The sequence below is a fragment of the Periophthalmus magnuspinnatus genome, chromosome 16, assembly GCF_009829125.3.
Source record: "Periophthalmus magnuspinnatus isolate fPerMag1 chromosome 16, fPerMag1.2.pri, whole genome shotgun sequence".
Lineage (NCBI taxonomy): Eukaryota > Metazoa > Chordata > Actinopteri > Gobiiformes > Gobiidae > Periophthalmus > Periophthalmus magnuspinnatus.
Genome location: NC_047141.1, coordinates 6349280 through 6367977, shown reverse-complemented (window position 1 = coordinate 6367977; position 18698 = coordinate 6349280). Strand labels below are relative to the sequence as shown.

The 18698-nt window shown below is 42.1% G+C and overlaps 2 protein-coding genes across 2 annotated transcripts; one reads left to right on the top strand and one right to left on the bottom strand.

Annotated features, from left to right (window-relative positions):
* The first annotated feature begins 1192 nt into the window (after window positions 1–1192).
* Window positions 1193–5302, top strand: LOC117383337 (vitelline membrane outer layer protein 1 homolog). The gene is made up of 4 exons (XM_033980490.2): window positions 1193–1426; window positions 2487–2599; window positions 4699–5005; window positions 5229–5302. The coding sequence occupies exons 1-4, from the start codon at window positions 1205–1207 to the stop codon at window positions 5229–5231; spliced, it is 645 nt and encodes a 214-aa protein (XP_033836381.1). The 5' UTR covers window positions 1193–1204; the 3' UTR covers window positions 5232–5302.
* A 1182-nt stretch (window positions 5303–6484) lies between these two features.
* brd2b (bromodomain containing 2b) lies at window positions 6485–18188 on the bottom strand. The gene is made up of 12 exons (XM_033980488.2): window positions 18075–18188; window positions 15603–15882; window positions 14886–15023; window positions 14649–14793; window positions 14419–14582; window positions 13752–14216; window positions 13244–13372; window positions 12537–12773; window positions 11290–11522; window positions 10006–10328; window positions 8186–8311; window positions 6485–7626 (listed from the first exon to the last, which is right to left on the bottom strand). Exons 1-12 carry the CDS (start codon window positions 18104–18106, stop codon window positions 7502–7504), a joined length of 2397 nt encoding a protein of 798 aa, XP_033836379.1. The 5' UTR covers window positions 18107–18188; the 3' UTR covers window positions 6485–7501.
* Between the last annotated feature and the right edge of the window lie 510 nt (window positions 18189–18698).

Sequence of the window (18698 nt, the reverse complement as noted above, 5' to 3'; positions counted from 1 at the left end):
GTATTTACAGTAGTTATACAGTAGAGTTGCTTCACTACATAATTCCATACGTCTTGCATCATTTATTTGATGTATGCTGTATGTATAAAAGTACAAAGTAGAACGTGGCAGGTTAGAGTTTCTGTTCCAGCTGCAGGGAATGCAAAGTAAATAATGTGCATAATGGAGGCTGATGAGAGTGAATTGGGACCAGGCCAGATGAGCAAATGAGAAAAAAATATAATTGGAAACCTGCGTCTTGGGTTTTTATTTTCTTTCATGGTGACAAATTTTCATAACAACGGTTCAGTAACCCAAAAATTATTATTACTAAATTATTTCAAAAGAAAAACGATCACAAATACCGAGTCTCTGACAGATTCAGAAGAAACAAATCTTTGAAAAGAGCCGGACTGCCCATCACTTGTCCACAGATCTGAGTGGTCAGTGGAGCGGAGCGAGATGCAGTGACCTGAAGTGCACCAGCAGAACCATGAGAACCTCCACAGCTGATATTCATGGATCACTGGACGCTCTTCTACTGACACTTTTTATGTTTGACCTTTGACCAAGTGATTGTTACTATACAATTTTACAGGTATTTACCAAACTATTGTAACTCTTTATTATGAGCATATAGTAACTTTTTAAAGAAATTCTACTTTTCTAGTACTTTTCCTCCTACTTGAGTATTTTTTAATTGAAGTAACAGTACTCTTCGTTGAGCAAAAGTTGTGGTTTCTCTTCCCACTGTGAGTAGCTCTAAAGTGACAAACTGCTGCTTTATGTGGACAATATGAAATGATTTGAACATTCGTTTCTTGCAGCTCCTTCAAATATGATTTAGTTTGTCTCATTTTTGTGTCTATCCTTTGAAAAGACCAGATTTTACGCATAATTTAAGGTTTTGTCCTTCAAATAATGAGTCAGGAGTTACAGTAAAGTGACTCTTACACCAAACGTTAAGTAGTAGTAGATTTGTACTTTCACTTGTGTAATTTCTTGGACCACTACTTTATACTTCTACTCGAGTAATATTATTTTGAAGCAACATTCCTCTTAATCTAATTTTTGGTTACGTTACACACCTCTGACTGGATGTTTTTAAATATCCCAGAGAAAGCAGCCAGTCTGGGCAGCTGTGTGGACCCACTCTGTCAATGATTGTGTGTGATAAGTCTGCAGTACTTATACCCGGTGAGCGCGTGTGGAGCTCTGAAGAACCATGGCTCTCCGCACTCCTCTGACCCTCTTGACCCTTCTGACCCTCACCCTCCTGGGCTGTGGACATGCCGAGGAGAAGGTGTTCCTCCAGAGGGCAGGAGAAGCCTTCAACAGCCGCAGCTACAGCTCCATCCTCACGGTCACCAATGGAGAGCAGTTCGGCAACTGGACCTGGCCCGAGATGTGCCCCGAGAACTTTTTTGCGGTCGGCTTCAGTGTCAGGGTAAGGAGGTCCGAATGTCCACTCTGTCCTCTAAATCTAATGTCAGTTTGCACATAAAAATGTTCTTTTGCAAAGAAATGTATCATTAATTAAATTGACTTTAATATTAAGAAATAAACAGACATATTTTCAATTAAAAAAAATAAAATTGAACTGAAATAGATTATTCTTAAAATCTCAGAGTAGTAATCTATGTTATAAAGCTGTTTCCTCATTAAAAACATAGTTGTCTTTTGCAAACCTTGCATAATTAGAGTTCTTTTCTCAAATGAAAAACACTCAGTTCCACCTTGTGATGTCATGTGGTAATACAGGACGTGCTCCACTGTGTTTTTAAAATCCATACATTCTCAATAGGATCATTTGGATAATTTCAACCTTGGAAATGTCAATCTCTACAGAACAAAATGTAAAAGGAGCTGTTAACTTGAACTAACACCTCATTACATCACAAGGTGGAGCAAAGCATTTTTAGCTTTGGAGATGTTGACAGATTCATGATAAAGTGTGAATGAAACAAAACACAACTCCAGGTGTGTTTTTGATGAGGTAACAGCATTAGAACATGTCTTAAAGCTCACAAGAGTCAACTTTGTGTAATATAGGACCTTTAAAGTCTGAAGAACAGCCAAGTAACAAGACACTCACTAAGGAGCATCGCACCAGTGTTGTGTGTTAGAATAATGACTGTATTTTGTAGTTCTTAATGAACCTTACACCACCAGACTTGTCTTTGTTCTTCCAGCCTTTGGTGCCTAATACTGGACATGTTCTATTGCAGTCACTGAGAAATCCTTTGGCAGATGCAGTACATCCACATCCACATTTTTATATAGAATCTTTCCACCTTCAAGGCACTTAAAGCACTTTACTCACCACTCACCTTTTCACACACACATTCACACACCAGTGTACACAGACATATGTTCTTTCAGATCATAAACACAAGTTTCTTTTTCCGTTTGAGTCCATGTCAGTGATTCAGTGGTTAGTGACTATAATAATACTAGCTCAGGCCTGTCCATGATGCTAATATTAAAGGGTGGAGGTGTTTGTTCAGGTGGAGTCAAACCAGTATGGATCTGACGACACAGCTCTGAATGGGATCCGGCTCATCTGTGCCAAAGACGAGAGCCGCAGCTTCCTCTACACAGTGGAGTCACACGCTGGATAGTGAGTACCACAAACACACCACTGACAACTGTTATATCAGTGCTGCTATGGGTATCAGGGGTATCATTTTAGGGTTACGCCCATCCATGAATGTATGTATAGAGATTTGTTTGCAAGCAGAGCTGCTTTAAAGTCTATTCTCTGAGCCACAGGAGCCAGAGACCTGAGTACAGGACCCATGTGCTCGTACTTCCTGGTTCTAGTCAGGACCCGAGCAGCAGTGTTCTGAATGTACTGCAGCTGTCCTACAGTGAGCAGGCTGTTACAGTCGTCTAACCTACTGTAGACAAACTCATGAATAAGTCTCTGTAAGTCTGGTTATGATAGTAAACCTTTGATTTTTGCAATGTTTTTAGATGGTAAAAAGCTGCAGATGTCATTGATTTAATGTGGTATTATTACCCCTAGATTTCTAGCCTGATTTGAAGGTTTTAGAGAGACAGACTGGAGGTGACTTCCACCTCCACTTGACACTTTCTCTGTTTCTGTGGCCAAAGATGATGACTTCAGTTTTGTCTGAGTTTAGCTGGAGAAAGTTGTTTCACATCCACACACTGATCTGTTGGATGCAGTGAGTGAATCCACTGGTCCATATTCACCTGCTGCAGTGAGACATAGATCTGAGTGTCATCTGCAGAGTTGTGGTTGGACACATTATTGCTGTGTATTAATTGGCCTAACGGCAGCATGTTGAGATTGAACAAAAGAGGTTCCAGGGTTGACCCCTGGGGCACCCCACTGGTCAGGAAAATGTGAGCAGAGTCTTTATATAGTTCCTTGTAAACCCACTTCTCTCAATATCAGTCTTTACACATGGCTCAAAAATGTTACCAGTTTTAGTAGTTTTACATTTAATCTGTTTTCATGTCATATCTTAACTAACATGCATCATGTGTGTTTAATTTTGCTATCAAAAAATATATATATTTATTGCAAAGAATAAATAAAGTGGATTTAAACTTGTTTGCCATGTATAGCATGTCGGTCTGCTCTTTGGTGTTACACACCTGTTTAGGGGCCATCCACACCTCCGTCACGGTGAAGAGCCTTATCAGCCTCTCTCTCGCGGTGCTTGAACATTTCGGACAGCACTCAATGTGGCTGCCCTTTCACAGGAACACGCAAGTACTTCTTGTCTTGTAGATAGGACTTGAACTACTTTAGTGAAGTCTCAGAGATGCCCACCCAGTCCTCTAGTCTCTGTAGGACGATCCCATGACCCACAGTGTCAAAAGCAGCACTCAGATTTAACAGGATCAAAACTGAGACTTTTCCTGCATCAGTGTTTTCAGGTGGATGTCATTTGTCACCTTGATCAGTGCTGTGGTGGATCTAAAACCTGATTGGAGTCGTTCTTTTGTTAATCAATCAAGCAGTTTTCAAAAGTGAAATGACATATTTCCTGTGTAGCAGTGGGGGATTGGTCCACTTTTCAAACTACTTCACTTTGGTTACCTCCCCATCTGACCTTTGACCTCCATTATAACAGCAGCTGAGGCGCACTCGGTGTCAGGCCCAGTGATCACTTTATTTGGCTTATTTATTAGGATCCCCATTGTACCCAAGGGCCAGCTTCTTCTTGGGGTCATTTTGAAAAACACTTTACAATTTAAATTTCATAAAGACATGTCTTAAAACTACCATCTGCAAGTTGATTTGATTTTCAGTAGATGGCAGATGTGAACCTCCCCCTTCCCTCACTTGGCCTTTGTTCAGACTCCACTGTGCTCTCTGGTCTTCTTCTGTCAGGCCAAAGCTGGCACTGTCAGGCTGCAGAAACATAGACAACATCTAGTGGTGATATGTGAGAATACAACAGGTGTGAATAGGCCAATACAATTACAAATGGTAGCTTTAAAAACAATAAAAATAGTACAAAAACAGTTTGAATTCATTTACATAATTTAAATGTAAACATCTTAAATATGTACTGGGCAATTTACCATTTAATTTGACAAAAGAAAAATGATCAGAAGTAAAATGATCAGGTACTTCATATTCATAATTACTGTATGTAAACTAGACTATGAGACTGAGAGGAGAGGATGTTATGTTTAAGGTTGTGTGAGGTAAAACCTTTGTCTTTGTTCCCCCCTTAGTTTCGGCGACTGGTCGGCTCCTCAGTACTGTCCCACTGGAGTGCTGACCTCCTTCCAGCTGCGTGTGGAGCCACACCAGGGCCTGTTTGGAGATGACACCGCCGCCAACAACATCAAGTTCCGCTGCAGCAGCAATCCCACACTGGAGGGCTCAGGCACAGAGTGGGGCGAGTACGGCCACTGGAGCCAGGAGTGCTCTGAGGGAGGCATCTGTGGAGTGGAGACCAAGATGGAGGAGTACCAGTGGGGCCTGGATGACTCCACCCTCAACGATGTGCGTTTCCACTGCTGCGCCAAGAGCCCACAGGTCAGTGAGGGGACGTGAGGAGAAAACACACTAGAAGGGCAGTGTCCACCGTTACCATAGTCCAGTTTATTCAGGAGCACCTCAAACATTTATATATATATATATATATATATATATATATATATATATATATATATATATATATATATATATATAAATTTTAAGTAAATATTGTGTGTTATTCTTTTCCTGTGTTTATACTTAAACAGTGTTTGTGTAACAGTGATGACCAGAGCTGAGGTGAAGACTGAGCATGCTCCGATCGGCTCTCCTCTGTTCACTACTTTGAATAAAGCTTTAATACAATAAAGCATTGTGGTTTTTGTTTTTTAAATGTGTTCAAAAGTACAGGGCATCACATGGGGCTGTTATAACAGCTCCTCTTGGACTAGTGGTCAGAATCACAATGACTTGACATTCCTCAAGGGATATTTTTGCATTAGCGACATGCAGCCGACAGCAGAAGAAACAGGCCAAGAGTTAGCCAAAATAAAGTTCAATGTCAATATCATTGTAAAAAAAAAATATATATATATATATATATATATATATATATATATATATATATATATATATATATAATAAAATAAAATAATCTAAAACCCCCAGTGAAAATAACATTTTTCATTCTAATTTAAAGATGTTTTACAGCTATCTGCTGACATCAAGTGGCTGAATATGAAATTACAGAGTCTTATCCTAAATCACTGCAGTGATACGTGAATCTTGTTGCTATATTAATCTGCATGAATCATAAACTGACAGTGAATCATAAACTGACAGTGACATGAATGTCTGAGTTCTTTTCACAGTAGCTTCTAAGAGTGGACATCCCTGTTTCGCATGTTGGAATAGTTGACATTTTTTTGCTTTCAGACCTTTTGAAATAAATTTCAACATCTCAGAAGCAAGGCTGGGCCTAAACCTTAGACGGGAGACCACTGGAAATGACTGGTGTCACAGTGGGGCGCCAGTGGTTGTGTCATTAGGCAAGGCACTTCAACCACATTGACTAGTATGAGTAAAGTGGTGTGTGAGTGATTGGTGGTGGTTGGAGGGGCAGATGGCACAGATTTGCAGCTTCGCTTCTGACAGTCTGCCCCAGGGCAGCTGTGGCTACAGTAGTAGCTTACTACCACAGAGTTTGGATGAATGAATAATGCACTGTTTTGAGTGTTCAAAAAGCGCCAAAATTCAGTGCATTCTTCTTATGACTGAAGGAGTCCTGTACAGGTCAACTGAAGCCTCAGTCCACTGTGATAAACACAGGTGCGTCCCCCCGGGGTCAGTCATCATAGACAATAGGAACAGTCCCACTGTCGGTAAGGGTCAGTTCACACTTGAACATTTACCACATCAAAATTAGGACTAAACCCAAAACCTGGCCTAGACTAGAATTTACCAAATAATGAAATGATGTGTGAGAGTGTAAGACACTTCTGGACCAATAACCAATAATCAGACTAGAGAACAACAGTTAGAGAACATTAAGTTTTATTAAACGAATGATTAAAAAAAACAAAAAACTGTTAGAAGCAGCAGTGCAAACACAACAAGGGTCCAAACACAAGACTCGTCTGTACACAACATTCTAGGTCAGAGTCACTACAGTGTCACAGTACTCTACTGTACACTACTGTACTAGTACTACAGTACTGTGGGTGTGACTTTGTGCTTAGCCTTGGCCAGTGCTATTCTACATCAAGTCTATAGTCTGGGACTGGACACGCCTCAGACACATGAATGCAGCACTTATTTTAGTACTTAAATTAACACGAATACAACTATTGGATACACATCCAAATGCAGTTCAGTCAAAGTGAATATAAACATGTCACACAGCTCCAGAACAGAGCAGAGGGCTTCAACACGTTCTACAGACTCCTATCTGTACTTGCAGTCACTGAGGTACTCCACATGGAGTACCCTGTTCTCTGTGGTACTCCACATGAAGTACACTGCTCTGTGTAGTACTCCACATGGAGTATACAGCTCCACTCTTTGTGGTACTCCATATGGAGTACCTTTCTCCAGTGTGGTACTCCTCTCAGAGTGGAGCAGGCCCTGTCACATGGATGTGAGGTCCAGGAGCAGGCCGTCTCTTGGGGCTTGTACAGTGAGGTGGGGTGGGAGTGGGGGGTGTAGCAGCACAAACACAAGGACCAAACACTTGGAGGTTAATAACCTGTGAGCCTCGAGGAGGCCTCCACAGGCTCGCCTGGTACAGTGTTGTTCTTTATCAGCCTAGGTAAGAGATTCCTTACAGTCAAAAAAGGACAAAGTAAAGTAGTGCCTCATGTTTAACACAGGTGCTGCTCCACCCCAGGCCCCTGCCCCACCCCAGGCCCCTGCCCCTTTCCTGTACAGAACACATGAGGCTAGGCTCAGTCCTACTCGAAGCTCTGAGCTCCTCCTGAGAGGAGACACCAGATCAGCTCTGGCCAGTCACCTCCAGATAACAGTCTTCTTTATAAAAGAAAGAGCTTGAGTTTAGCCTCAGTCTGAGTCACTGGTGTCTGATGAAGACGAGGCAGAAGAGGAGGATGAAGAGTCCGAGCTGGAGCTGCTGCCGCTGAGGCGGGCCGGCTGAGGCTCAGGGTCCCCTGCACTGCTCTTCTCCACTGCACACACAGAAAGAGGTGGTAACTTTATATGTTTACAATAGACAGAAACATAAAACACTACACAAGAGAATGTGACAGAAGGTCACCAAAAACACACAAAGGGCCAAACATATAGACTCCATATTAGGCTCTAATAAAACAAAAAATACATGTATTTATTTTGTACCTGTGTATCAGATGTAGTAGAGGAGTGGTACCTTAAAGGGTTTCTTGACGATGCTGAGTTGGTCAGTACTTGTGTATCAGATGTGGTACTTGTGTATCAGATGTAGTAGTGTATGTGGTTGGATGCTGGTATCTTGGCTCTTGGAGGGTTTCTTTATGATGTAGTACTTGTGTATCAGACGTAGTACTTGTGTATCAGACGTAGTACTTGTGTATCAGACGTAGTACTTGTGTATCAGACGTAGTACTTGTGTATCAGACGTAGTACTTGCGTATCAGATGTAGTACTTGCGTATCAGATGTAGTACTTGCGTATCAGATGTAGTACTTGCGTATCAGATGTAGTACTTGCGTATCAGATGTAGTAGTGTATGTGATTGTGTGCTGGCACCTTGGCTCTTGGAGGGTTTCTTGACGATGTTGAGCTGTCCGCTGACGTCCTGTAGCCTTCGCTCCAGCTCCCTCCTCTTCTCCAGAGTCAGCTCCTCTTTAGACTTGCCCAGACTGGAGCTTTTCCCTTACACACACAAACACACAAACACACACACACAGGACAGTCAGACTTACATCACACTTATGTCAGCTTTACAGTCATGTTTAAAAGGTATAACTGTACACTCACAAAGCATCAAGTCATAATTATTATTATCATAATTAGGAATGACACAATTAGTCCCTCTTTAACCAAATAAACACAAACTTTGTCCACATTCACATTTAAATAGACTAAACTCCTAAACTGGGTAGTACCTGGAGGACTAAAGGGTAAGTGAGGAGAGCAGGAGGGGCAGGGTTTGGAGTTATAAGAAACAGTGTGCTTGGTCTAACAGGTATTCACACTTCAAACTCTGCCCCTGGAGTGTGTGTGATGTCACACAGTACTTGAAATCACAGTGCCCACTGAAGACAGCACATGTTCAGTTTTGGCTGCAAATTTACCTAGTTTGGTCTAAAACTGCCGCTAGGGAAGGACTAGGAACAGTAGATAATGCTATTAAAACACCATATAAGGAGTTTAGCAGCAAAAAAGTTTAGTTTCACTTTAATTGTGGTTATACAAGTCACAATATAGAAGTAAAAAGTTGTCATTTCAGTCTGGAGTATATTAAACCTAAATCTAAAGTGTTTTATCTGTCTCATTTAAACTTTCTCATTCATAAAGTTTAATTTCATAAAGCTGATCACATGCTAGAGAAATGCTGCTCTATTGATACTTGGCAGTGACATCACTTTGGGTGGGGTTGTATGTATGTCTATGGCAGAATATTCAGCAGTTACAGCAGTGACACAATGTACAAATTAGCAAACAGCCTGGTGAGTTTTTAAATCAAAAACTCAAGAAAAAAAAAAAAAAAGTATTTACACAACACATTTTCAGGAGCCTGTGATCAATATGAGCATTCATGGTCCTGGGGTTTATTTATGGGTTCAGATTTTCAACAGAAAGGTGAGACAAACTGAAAAACTGTTGTGCTAATGCTAGCTAGCTTGTGACTGTAATGGTATTTGAGAGGGACTTGTTTAACAGTACAAAATCAGTTCACCTGTTGCAGTTCTAGATAAGTGAGTACTTTATGGTCAGATTGTGTTTACAAAGATTAAAAGGAGACGTTTTACTTCTATGGCGTATTAGCTCTCAACACATAACATATTTAGATCACCATGTTACCATTTATCGTTTTGAAAATGCCATATTCGCAGAAAACAATGTAATATCATGTTTTATAACTTTCACTTTTGTTTTGGACGCTCTTAGTCCCCCTCCTTTTGCTCCCCGCATTAAGTCACTCCCCTTTCAGAGTACTAACACAGCACAACAAACATCGCATCGGGTTTCTAAAATTGCTGTGTATAGTTGTGTACCATGATTTTATATTTGTAACTCTTGTGTGGGAGCATGTGTGATGTAGGCTTGTGGACTGAGAATTGCACAGAATCTTACAGCTAAACATAAGGAGGGTTTGAATAGGACCTGGCGGGAAAAAAGAAAAAAAACAACATTGCATAATACCACCCCCCTTTAAAGTCTACTTATGTAACAGAGCTTCACACAGAGCAGTGCCTCCAGTTAGCTTCACAACACAAGAAATGTTTGTTGTCAGCTGCAAAATATCAATAGGCATTCCATCCTCGTAGGCCACCATAAAAGAAGCACTCAGCACTCGAGCTCTCTCTCTCGTTTTTGACCTGTATTAGTGTGCTCTGTGATACCTGTGTGGTGTGAGAGCTTGCGTGGCCGCTTCCTCAGACAGGACAGCACGTATCGCTCCAACTCCTTGAGGGTGGAGGGCTTGAGCGTCTCGAAGTCGATCTCGATCTCCTCGGGGTTGGTGTCCCTCAGCGCGGGCTCTCTGCTCTGGATGATGTGCACCACGCGCCCCAGCTTCTCCCCGGGCAGCTTGTTGATGTCCAGGCTGAGCTGCCTCTTCTCGTCATAGGTCATGGGCACCAGGTCCTCCTCCTCCTCCGAGTCGTAGTGGGGCAGCACGGGGGAGGGCAGCACGGGGGGGTACAGCGGCTTCTTGGAGACGCTTCTGGAAGACAGCACACGTAAACATTAGACAAGCCACATCAGGAGAATATATAGAGGGAAACAGCAGCTCACACGTTACAATATAATAAAGATTTACAAAACATGGTAATGAAATTCAAAGTAATTAAAAGAATTGTAAGAGTTATGTAAGATTTTGATTTTAAAACTTGACAAAACTGTCCTCAGATATAAGGTTAATATGTTCAAATCAAATATAACTTTTGCTGATTAACGGTTTTAATTTCTGAAAATCAGGTAGTGCAATGATAGCATGCTAGTTAGCTTTATTGTGGTGATGGCAAAACTCAGCTCTGGTTTCTGAAAGTTGGAGAATGCACTTTAATAATTAGGATGCTCAGAATGCATAAAATAAGTGAGGAGTAACTTTGGACCACTGCAAACTGTTTAAAATGAACTAGTTCCGTTTATCTCTTTAAGTCATGTTCGAACGTTACCCCCTCAAAAACATACCTGGAGTCATGTTTTGTTTCATTCAAACATGTGTGTGTCCCTTTTGTTATTAGCCTGTCTACATCTCCAAAGCTCAACATGCTCTGTTCCACCTTGTGAGGTCATGAAATATTAACGGCTACCTTTTACCTTTCACTAGAGATGAGGCAGTTCCAGGGCTGAAATCATCCAAATGATTCTAGTGAAGGTGTAATGGAGTTTAAAAACACAGTGGAGCACTTGTGTGCTCACCACATGACAACAAAAGGCAGAACAGAGTGATGTCATGTGGTAATACCATGCAGCCTAAATATACAGGATTTGTGTGATGAACATGTTTGAATGAACAAAACACAACTCTGGTCTGTTTTTTGATGGTGAAACAACATCATACTATAGATCCGAAATAGCATGGGCTCTTTACAAATTGTTACTAAATTCATTGATGATACGATTACCCCCTGAAATACTGCAGCTTTATATTCCTCATATGTATGCGTTACTGTACTTACTTGGTGCGGCTCTTCTTGGGCGGGCCCCTGTGGCTCTGGGGGGCTCTAACAGACCTGCTCTTCTTACTGGGCAGTTTCCACTCCTCGGAGCCCGCCCTGCTTCGGCCCCCGCGGCCCCGCTTGCCTTTCTTCTTCTTCTTCTTGTCGCGTTTCTCCTTCTTCTCACGTCTCCTCTTGGGTTTGACCACGGGCCCCTGGGACAGAGCGGCCAGCTGCTCATGCACCGCCCTCAGCTGGGGTCACAACACAGGAGAGATGGACATGTGGGACACTTTAGCACCGACCGGGACAAAAGTGGGACAAAAAGTAGGGAGGGGCGATATGGATTTTTCAAGCCGATATGCGATGTTTGGCCTGTTGCTATGGCTGACAACCAATACTGATATTTAGCTATTAAAATCCATAGCGAGGCCTACAAATTTATCTTAAGTTCAAGTTGTCCCAAATCAACTTTTCACTTAAAATAATAACTAAATGTACTTTACTGGCATATGAAATAATCAGCTACATGTTTGTGTAACATACAGCCATATAACTCTCTTCTGTTTTATTTTGAGTCACTAGACCTTTCAAAAAGGGCACAAAGAGAATGGAGGGAAAAAATATCTGCTTTGAATATTGATAGATATAAGCTGATAGGATATAAAATTGCATCGACATCAGCTGATACAGATACTGGAACGGATATATAGCCCGTCCCTAACAAAAAGTAAACATGCACCAACATGTGCTGGAGTATTCCAGTGTTTCCTAGAATTATTTTTTTTAACTGGAGTGTAAACTACATGAGACCATCTAATGTGAGTGAATTTTGTGTCTGCTAGGGTTGTCTAAAGTATCAAATATCAGCTACTAAAACTAGTATCAGAATTAGATACTCATTTGAACAGGTATCAATACTAAAAAAGTCACATTCACAGGACAGATACCCCTTTCCTGAATATCTTTAGAATGATCTTGAGCTGTATCAGAACAAGTATGAGACATATAGACTAGTACACACCCATGAACCTACCTGGACACTGAGGGATTACACAGATATAAGGTCAAATGCTAATATAAAAAAGTAGTACCATTTAATGTTGAAAATCACATTCTATTGTCAAAATAGTTGTTTTTGATTACTATCATCATGGAATTGTAATCTGTACTGAATATAAAGCCTATTCTATAGTATCAAAATCAAGTTTCAAAGTTAGTTTCTTGACAACACTATCCAGTGGTACAGTCGCAGTGTGCAGGTGTACCTGTGTGCACACTTGGTCCTGTAGCTGAGCCAGTCGCTGGGCTCTCTCCTCTTCACTGTCCTCACTGGGGCTGCTCTCGCTCTCCTCTGTCTCTGTGCTGGGCTCGCTCTCGGAGGAGGACGAGGATGAAGAGGAGGAGGAGGAGGAAGAGGAGGAGGGTGGGGCACTCAGGGAGGTGGCGGTGGACTCCAGCGCTGGTTCATCTGGGATCTTAGCAAAGCCGAACTCAAACACGTCCTAAACACACACGGTTCAGAGGTTAAGATGTGCACTGTGCTAAAATACATTCTACGCCAGTGAATACATTTAAGGTTTAAAATCATCCTCAAAGATAGAACAATCATCAACAATTTTAGGTCAATACGCAGTTAAAGTATTCCTGGATCAAGTACTGTTTCCAGAAGAACAGTTATCTTAGTATGTGCTGTGTAATTCTATCAACAGATGTTTATCCACATTGACCCAGAAAGTCTCATAATGATGGAACTTTTATAGAATAAATAACAGTTGTGTAACACAGATTCGTTTTTGATACATTAATTGTGTTTTAAGAAAATAATTGCTCATTGCTGGCCCCTGATATTCCCAGTAGTTTGGTCTCCCATCAAAGTACTAACGTCGTCAGATCTTAGAGCTAACTCTGCTTAGCTCTAAGATCTGACGAGATTGGGTATTCTCAAAGCGGTATGGTACAGACATGAGCTGACCTGCAGCTTGCGAGCCATGGCCACCACGTCATGTCCAGGCGGGTTGTACTTGTAACAGTTGGAGAACATGAGTCTGACGTCACTGGCAAACTGCTGAGCATCACTGTACTCCCGGCACTCCATCTTTCTCTGAACACAAACACAAGCACAAGACTGGTAAGAAACCAATCAATGAAGGCCAATGAGGAGCTCACTTTACTACCAAAAGGGTATGAACGACTTCTACACACAATTTAAGACTAACTTACAATGTCAATGTGCCAAAAGCAGGTGCTAGTGACTGTTTAACTATTATAAGGAGACTATACAATTGTATATTTCATTAATAGATGATCCGTAGGTGTGGTTTGATTAAGAAAAGTCACTGTTCTGTTTGTCCTTTGCACCCTCCTGCGCAGGCTACATAAACATTAGTAAACACTTGTATGAGTGGGCTGCGTGTACCTTGATGGTGCTGCGGTCCTTTTGCAAGCCACATAAACATTAGTAAACACTTGTCTTTGCGTACCTTGATGGTGCTGAGGTCCATGGGGCACTTGATGATGTCATGGTAGTCGTGTAGCTGAAGGGCCACAGCGTCCACAGGGCTGTAGAAGGGCCAGGCGTACAACGCGTGCTTTTTGGACAGCATCTCCTTGAGCAGCCCACTGCAGTAGCGCAGCTGTGTGCTCAGCTTGCCCCTCCTGGAGGCCTGGGGCTGGATGGAGTCAGGCAGGTCCTTTTTGGGGGGTTTGATGGGGCGCCCGCTGCCCACCCTGCGCCCTGGGCCCCCCAGCATGGACTGGATCAGGACAGGACTTATTCCAGACGGAGTGTCCAGGCCTTCCAGGTGGGAAAAGGAGTGCAGAGCCCCCTCACGGCCCCGGTGTCCGCCCTTCCCCAGACCCACCATGTGCGGCTCTGGGGCCATGCTCACAGACAGGCCCACGGTGGAGGGGGTGGTTGTGTCCGCCTTACGCTTCACACCCTTCTTCTGTAGGGGTCAAAGAGTTGGATGTTAGGGCGTGCAGGGGGGGTTCATGTAGGACTCATACATCTGATGTACCCATAGACATTATATATAAATAGACATAGCTAACCTGATAGTCGCTGCTTCTATTGAGAAACAGTCCTTCTTTTCGTAACGACATTACGTCGACGTTACACTCACTTAGTCCACTTCTTTATGGACTTACCTTAGTGGTGGGCTGTGGGTGGGGCATGCTCAGGATTGGGGCTGGAGGAAGGTTCTTGGGCAGCACTATGGTAGGAGAGCTGGCCAACATGGAGTCCCCTGTGTCTGAGGAGGAGGGAGAGTAGGCCGACTGGGAGACTGCAGGCACCTGCTGAGCTCTGCTGCCTGAGAACACAACAGGTTAATCATTTATCAGATTCTCTAACCATCTCTAAGAGTGCAGTGACTCACTGTTGGCGCGGCGGCCTCTTCCCCGGCCGCTCCTGCTGCGAGGTGCAGGTGTGGGCAGCTCGATCTCCTCCTCAGGCATGTCAGCAACCTTCTGCAGGAAGATTTTTTCCAGAGACTGGGCCATCAGCACAATGTCATCTGTAGGCTGTCACACAAACCAGAGGAAACAAGAGGACAGGTGTGTTTAGAGGTTATATTACAACTGTCCCTGCACAGAGGAGAGAGAGGAGGGCAGACCTTGTTGTAGATGTAGCAGTTGGTGAACATGGTGCTGAAGTCCTGGATGCACTCACTGGCCTCGTGGTAGTAATTATTCTCCAGGCGCTTTTTGATGGTGCCCATGTCCATTGGCTGTTTGATTATTGTATGGTAATCCTGACAACAAAAACATGGGCAATACAAGTTAATTAAGCAAACTATATTATTACACACATAAACACACAGTAATGCAAAATAAGAAAATCTAAACATTAGTATTGGTACTGAAGATATAACATTAAAAAGCAGGTGTTATACTTCTATGGGGTATAAATTCCTAACACATAACATTTATATCACCCTGTTGCCTTTTGTTTTGAAAATGCTATATTTGCTGAAAACAATGTATTAACATGTTTAAAAAGTTTCACTTTAGTTTTACTCTGATTCCCTCGTTCAGACACAATCAGTGTCCATCACGCTAATGAAACTAGTCACCAGTTGTGTGAAGTAAGTGTATTTTTTTGTATCATGCTTTTATATATTTATGGAAAGTTGCTGTGGAGGGGTATGGGTAACGTACGTTTAGAAGGTAAGTCTTGTACAGGCTTGTGCAACTAAACATAAACTTAAATTACTCAAAATATTCATGGATGACCCAAAAAATAAATGGACTTAGCATAATACCCCCTCTTCAAAATATTAAAAGCCCTACATATTTCAATGCAAGCCTTCTGAACAAAAGCATTCACGTACCGGCAGGTTGAGCCTGTAGGCGTCGACGGGCTCGCGGAAGGGCCAGGCGAACTGGTGCTTCCACAGGAACCTAAGCAGCACGTGGTGGAGGTACTGCAGCTGGTTGGTGAGGCGGCCTCCACAGCTGGGGTCCTTCACTTGGGGCTGGGGCGGGGCCGGGGGGGTATGAGCACTGGACAGGGGCAGGAAGGGCCTCTCGAAGTCCTCGTACAGCAGGGAAGGCTTCCGGATACGCTTCGTGCACTGCTCCATCCCGTCTCCAGACAGCCCCACGGGAACGCTGAAAACACACGGTAATGTTTGCGTAATGTCCCGCAGTATTCTTTATTCAAACTTTACTTTTGGATTTGAAGGAGAAATTGTGAGGAATTCAGTATAATCAAATAACGCCGCAAATAATGTTGCTGGCATGTCAGGAGGTGCTCCCAAGTGACGCTACAGAACTTATAAACATTAAAGTGGGACTAAACACCTAAACTCCGCCCACAACCACATTTCAACTAGAGCTGCTAAACTAGGCCGTACCTGGAGGACTAAAAGAGCAAGTGAGGGGAGACGGGCATACTTCTAACTCTGCCGTAGTCAGGGCGGTCCTATGAGATGTCACATATTACTTTTTGTGCCACTGAAGATAACACAAACTTAGATTTTGTTTTTGACCAGAAATGGCAAATTTACCTAGTCTGCACTAAAGCTGCCAAAAATGACTAGGACACAGTTTAGTAGCAAAAAGATTTAGTGTTTAGTTCCACTTTATACCTTGATCTACACCTGATGAACCATTAGTCAAGAACATGTTGGAGTTTAAACCTTTGGTCCTTGAAATGCACCATGACAAAGAATCAACTGTCTGGTATAGTTTCATGCATTTATTTCCTTACAAGTTTCTAATATCTGTAAAAAAGTATTGAAGATCAAATACTAGTTGTTACTAAAAATAGTATTGAAATGAAATACTAATTTATGCCTATACTGATAAAGAAACATATCATACATCAGAAAAGAACTGTGCTTTCCTGATGAATTTGATCTTGAATTCTACCAACACGACATTGTCTAAAAAAATTCTCATTTGGATCATTTGAGTATCAAGTCTATTCTTCAGCATCAAAATCAAATTGAAATGTTTGAATCGCAACAACTCTACTGCCTGATATGTGCCGTTTTGCTCATAAAAATGCACCATGACAAAGAATCAAATGTCTGGGACAGTGTGAGACAGTTTGTTTCCAGAAATTCTTAATATTAATGTGCCTGACTGGACAAAAAAGTGATCCTGCCAGTATTGTATTAGTTACTTACTTAGTTATTAGTCAAAGTAGTTACTATGTGGAAAGAATAGATTATATTAACAGTCTCAATATTATTCTTAGCAGTCTTTACAGCACAATGTAAAGAGCATTAAACTTGTCCAGGCTCAAATAAAGTGATACCATCTCCACTAAGGCTGTAAAGTTACATTTCTTTCTCATAATTGTCCCTCTGATTACTCAACAGTTTCTACATTTCAAATAATCTTAAAAGTCCAAAAATCAGTTTTGGTGTGAATGTGAACAAGGCCAATGACATTTTGGGTAGGAGCATGTTGTGTATTACAATTTCCTTCTTTTTCTGGGTCAATTGGGAACATCAAGGGACCGATCACAATTGCAGAATTCAACCACCTACTTCCATGCAACAAGTTACGAGTTTACAGCAACTGAACTACTGTCACTGTACTTATTTGATTCTTGCAAATGTTAAAGATACGGTTAATCCGATTAAGAAAATACCACAAATGCAGATCCAATGAATTATTAACATGTAATTACACGAGGACTTCCAATCAATTACTCAATAGACTGGTGCTGCTGTCAGTGTGTCTGTGCACCGCGTGGATCTGGACCGCACCCTCCTGATTGTAAACAACACTACTTAATACGATCTTACACTGCCACAGCGTTGAAACGAGACTGACAACAGCGAGATGCACAACGAGTCTATTCGTTTGCATGTGGTAAAAATGTGGGATCAAGCATTCTACCCCTATGGGCAACTAACATTAAGAAAGCGCTGCGTCTATGGGGTAAGACAAACAGTTATTTTCAGTTATCACCACTGAACACTGGGCTTCAGACTCAGTTTGATCTGTCACCTGCGCCAGTGCAATGAATGAACAAACAGGTTGCCTTCCGTGCACAGCTCAGATTAAGCGAGACTATTAAATTATTTTATTTTTGTTCACCTAATTCACCCTGGAACAATTGTGTGGAACCTATGCTATAAACTCATAAAGCTTCCATCTTGTTCACAGAAATTGCCAAACGTCCAATGTAAACATGATGCACAGACACACAGAAGAAGCCAACCCGAGCTAGCTAACGCAGCCAAACCAAAACACAGCGGACGTTAGCAGCGGTTGGTCCTGGCTCTCTCCCGGGATAAGTGTCCCAAGAGGCGGGTTGGGGGCGTGTGTACCCGGGGCGCCCTTACGTGTTGTGGGGCTGTTTGACGGGAGGCTCCATCCAGCCGCAGCGGGGGTACGCTCTGGTATGTCAGCACAGCTCCTCTGCACTTCCCCCGAGCGCCTCTGCCCAAATGGCGCCCAAACACTTCCGCTATGTGGTATTTATACTAGTCACGTGGTGTTACCGTGTGCTTCCTGTTACGTAACGGCATTTCGGCTGTTTGATTGGTTAACCTGCCGCCAGACGATATTCTAAGTTTCTTTCTTAATTTTTTTTGATTATTTATGTATTTGCAGTTGGATGGTTCGGTAGCTCTTTGTCTTCTACTTTCCTGAGAGGTAAAATTTTTTAAAGTGAAGTAAAATTGTTGTTTGGAGGATAGAAGAATAAGTGTATAATACAAACAAACCAAAAACTGCTTATCAAAGTGACAAAAAATAGAAAAAACAAACAAAATTGCAATACTGATCTAAAAAACTGTAAATGTCATGACAACAAAGATAGGATAGTGACGAACGATAGTTAGGATATTTTTCATTTGTACCAAAATGACGTTGCTAGTAATATACAGAAAATGTATCCAAATATCTAGCTGTCATTTAAAAAAGGTGCAGTACATAACTTGTGCATAAGTATGGAATAAAACTAA

Bases quoted from the DNA above. Each gene is read 5' to 3' on its own strand.
- LOC117383337 (XM_033980490.2), top strand. From the start codon at position 1,205: ATGGCTCTCCGCACTCCTCTGACCCTCTTGACCCTTCTGACCCTCACC. The intron at 1,427-2,486 runs GTAAGGAGGTCC...GTGTTTGTTCAG, and splicing joins CGGTCGGCTTCAGTGTCAGG to GTGGAGTCAAACCAGTATGG. The intron at 2,600-4,698 runs GTGAGTACCACA...TTCCCCCCTTAG, and splicing joins GTGGAGTCACACGCTGGATA to TTTCGGCGACTGGTCGGCTC.
- brd2b (XM_033980488.2), bottom strand. From the start codon at position 18,106: ATGGAGCCTCCCGTCAAACAGCCCCACAACAC. The intron at 14,217-14,418 runs GTAAGTCCATAA...TGACCCCTACAG, and splicing joins ACCCACAGCCCACCACTAAG to AAGAAGGGTGTGAAGCGTAA. The intron at 7,627-8,185 runs GTGCCAGCACAC...CTGTGTGTGCAG, and splicing joins GAAACCCTCCAAGAGCCAAG to TGGAGAAGAGCAGTGCAGGG.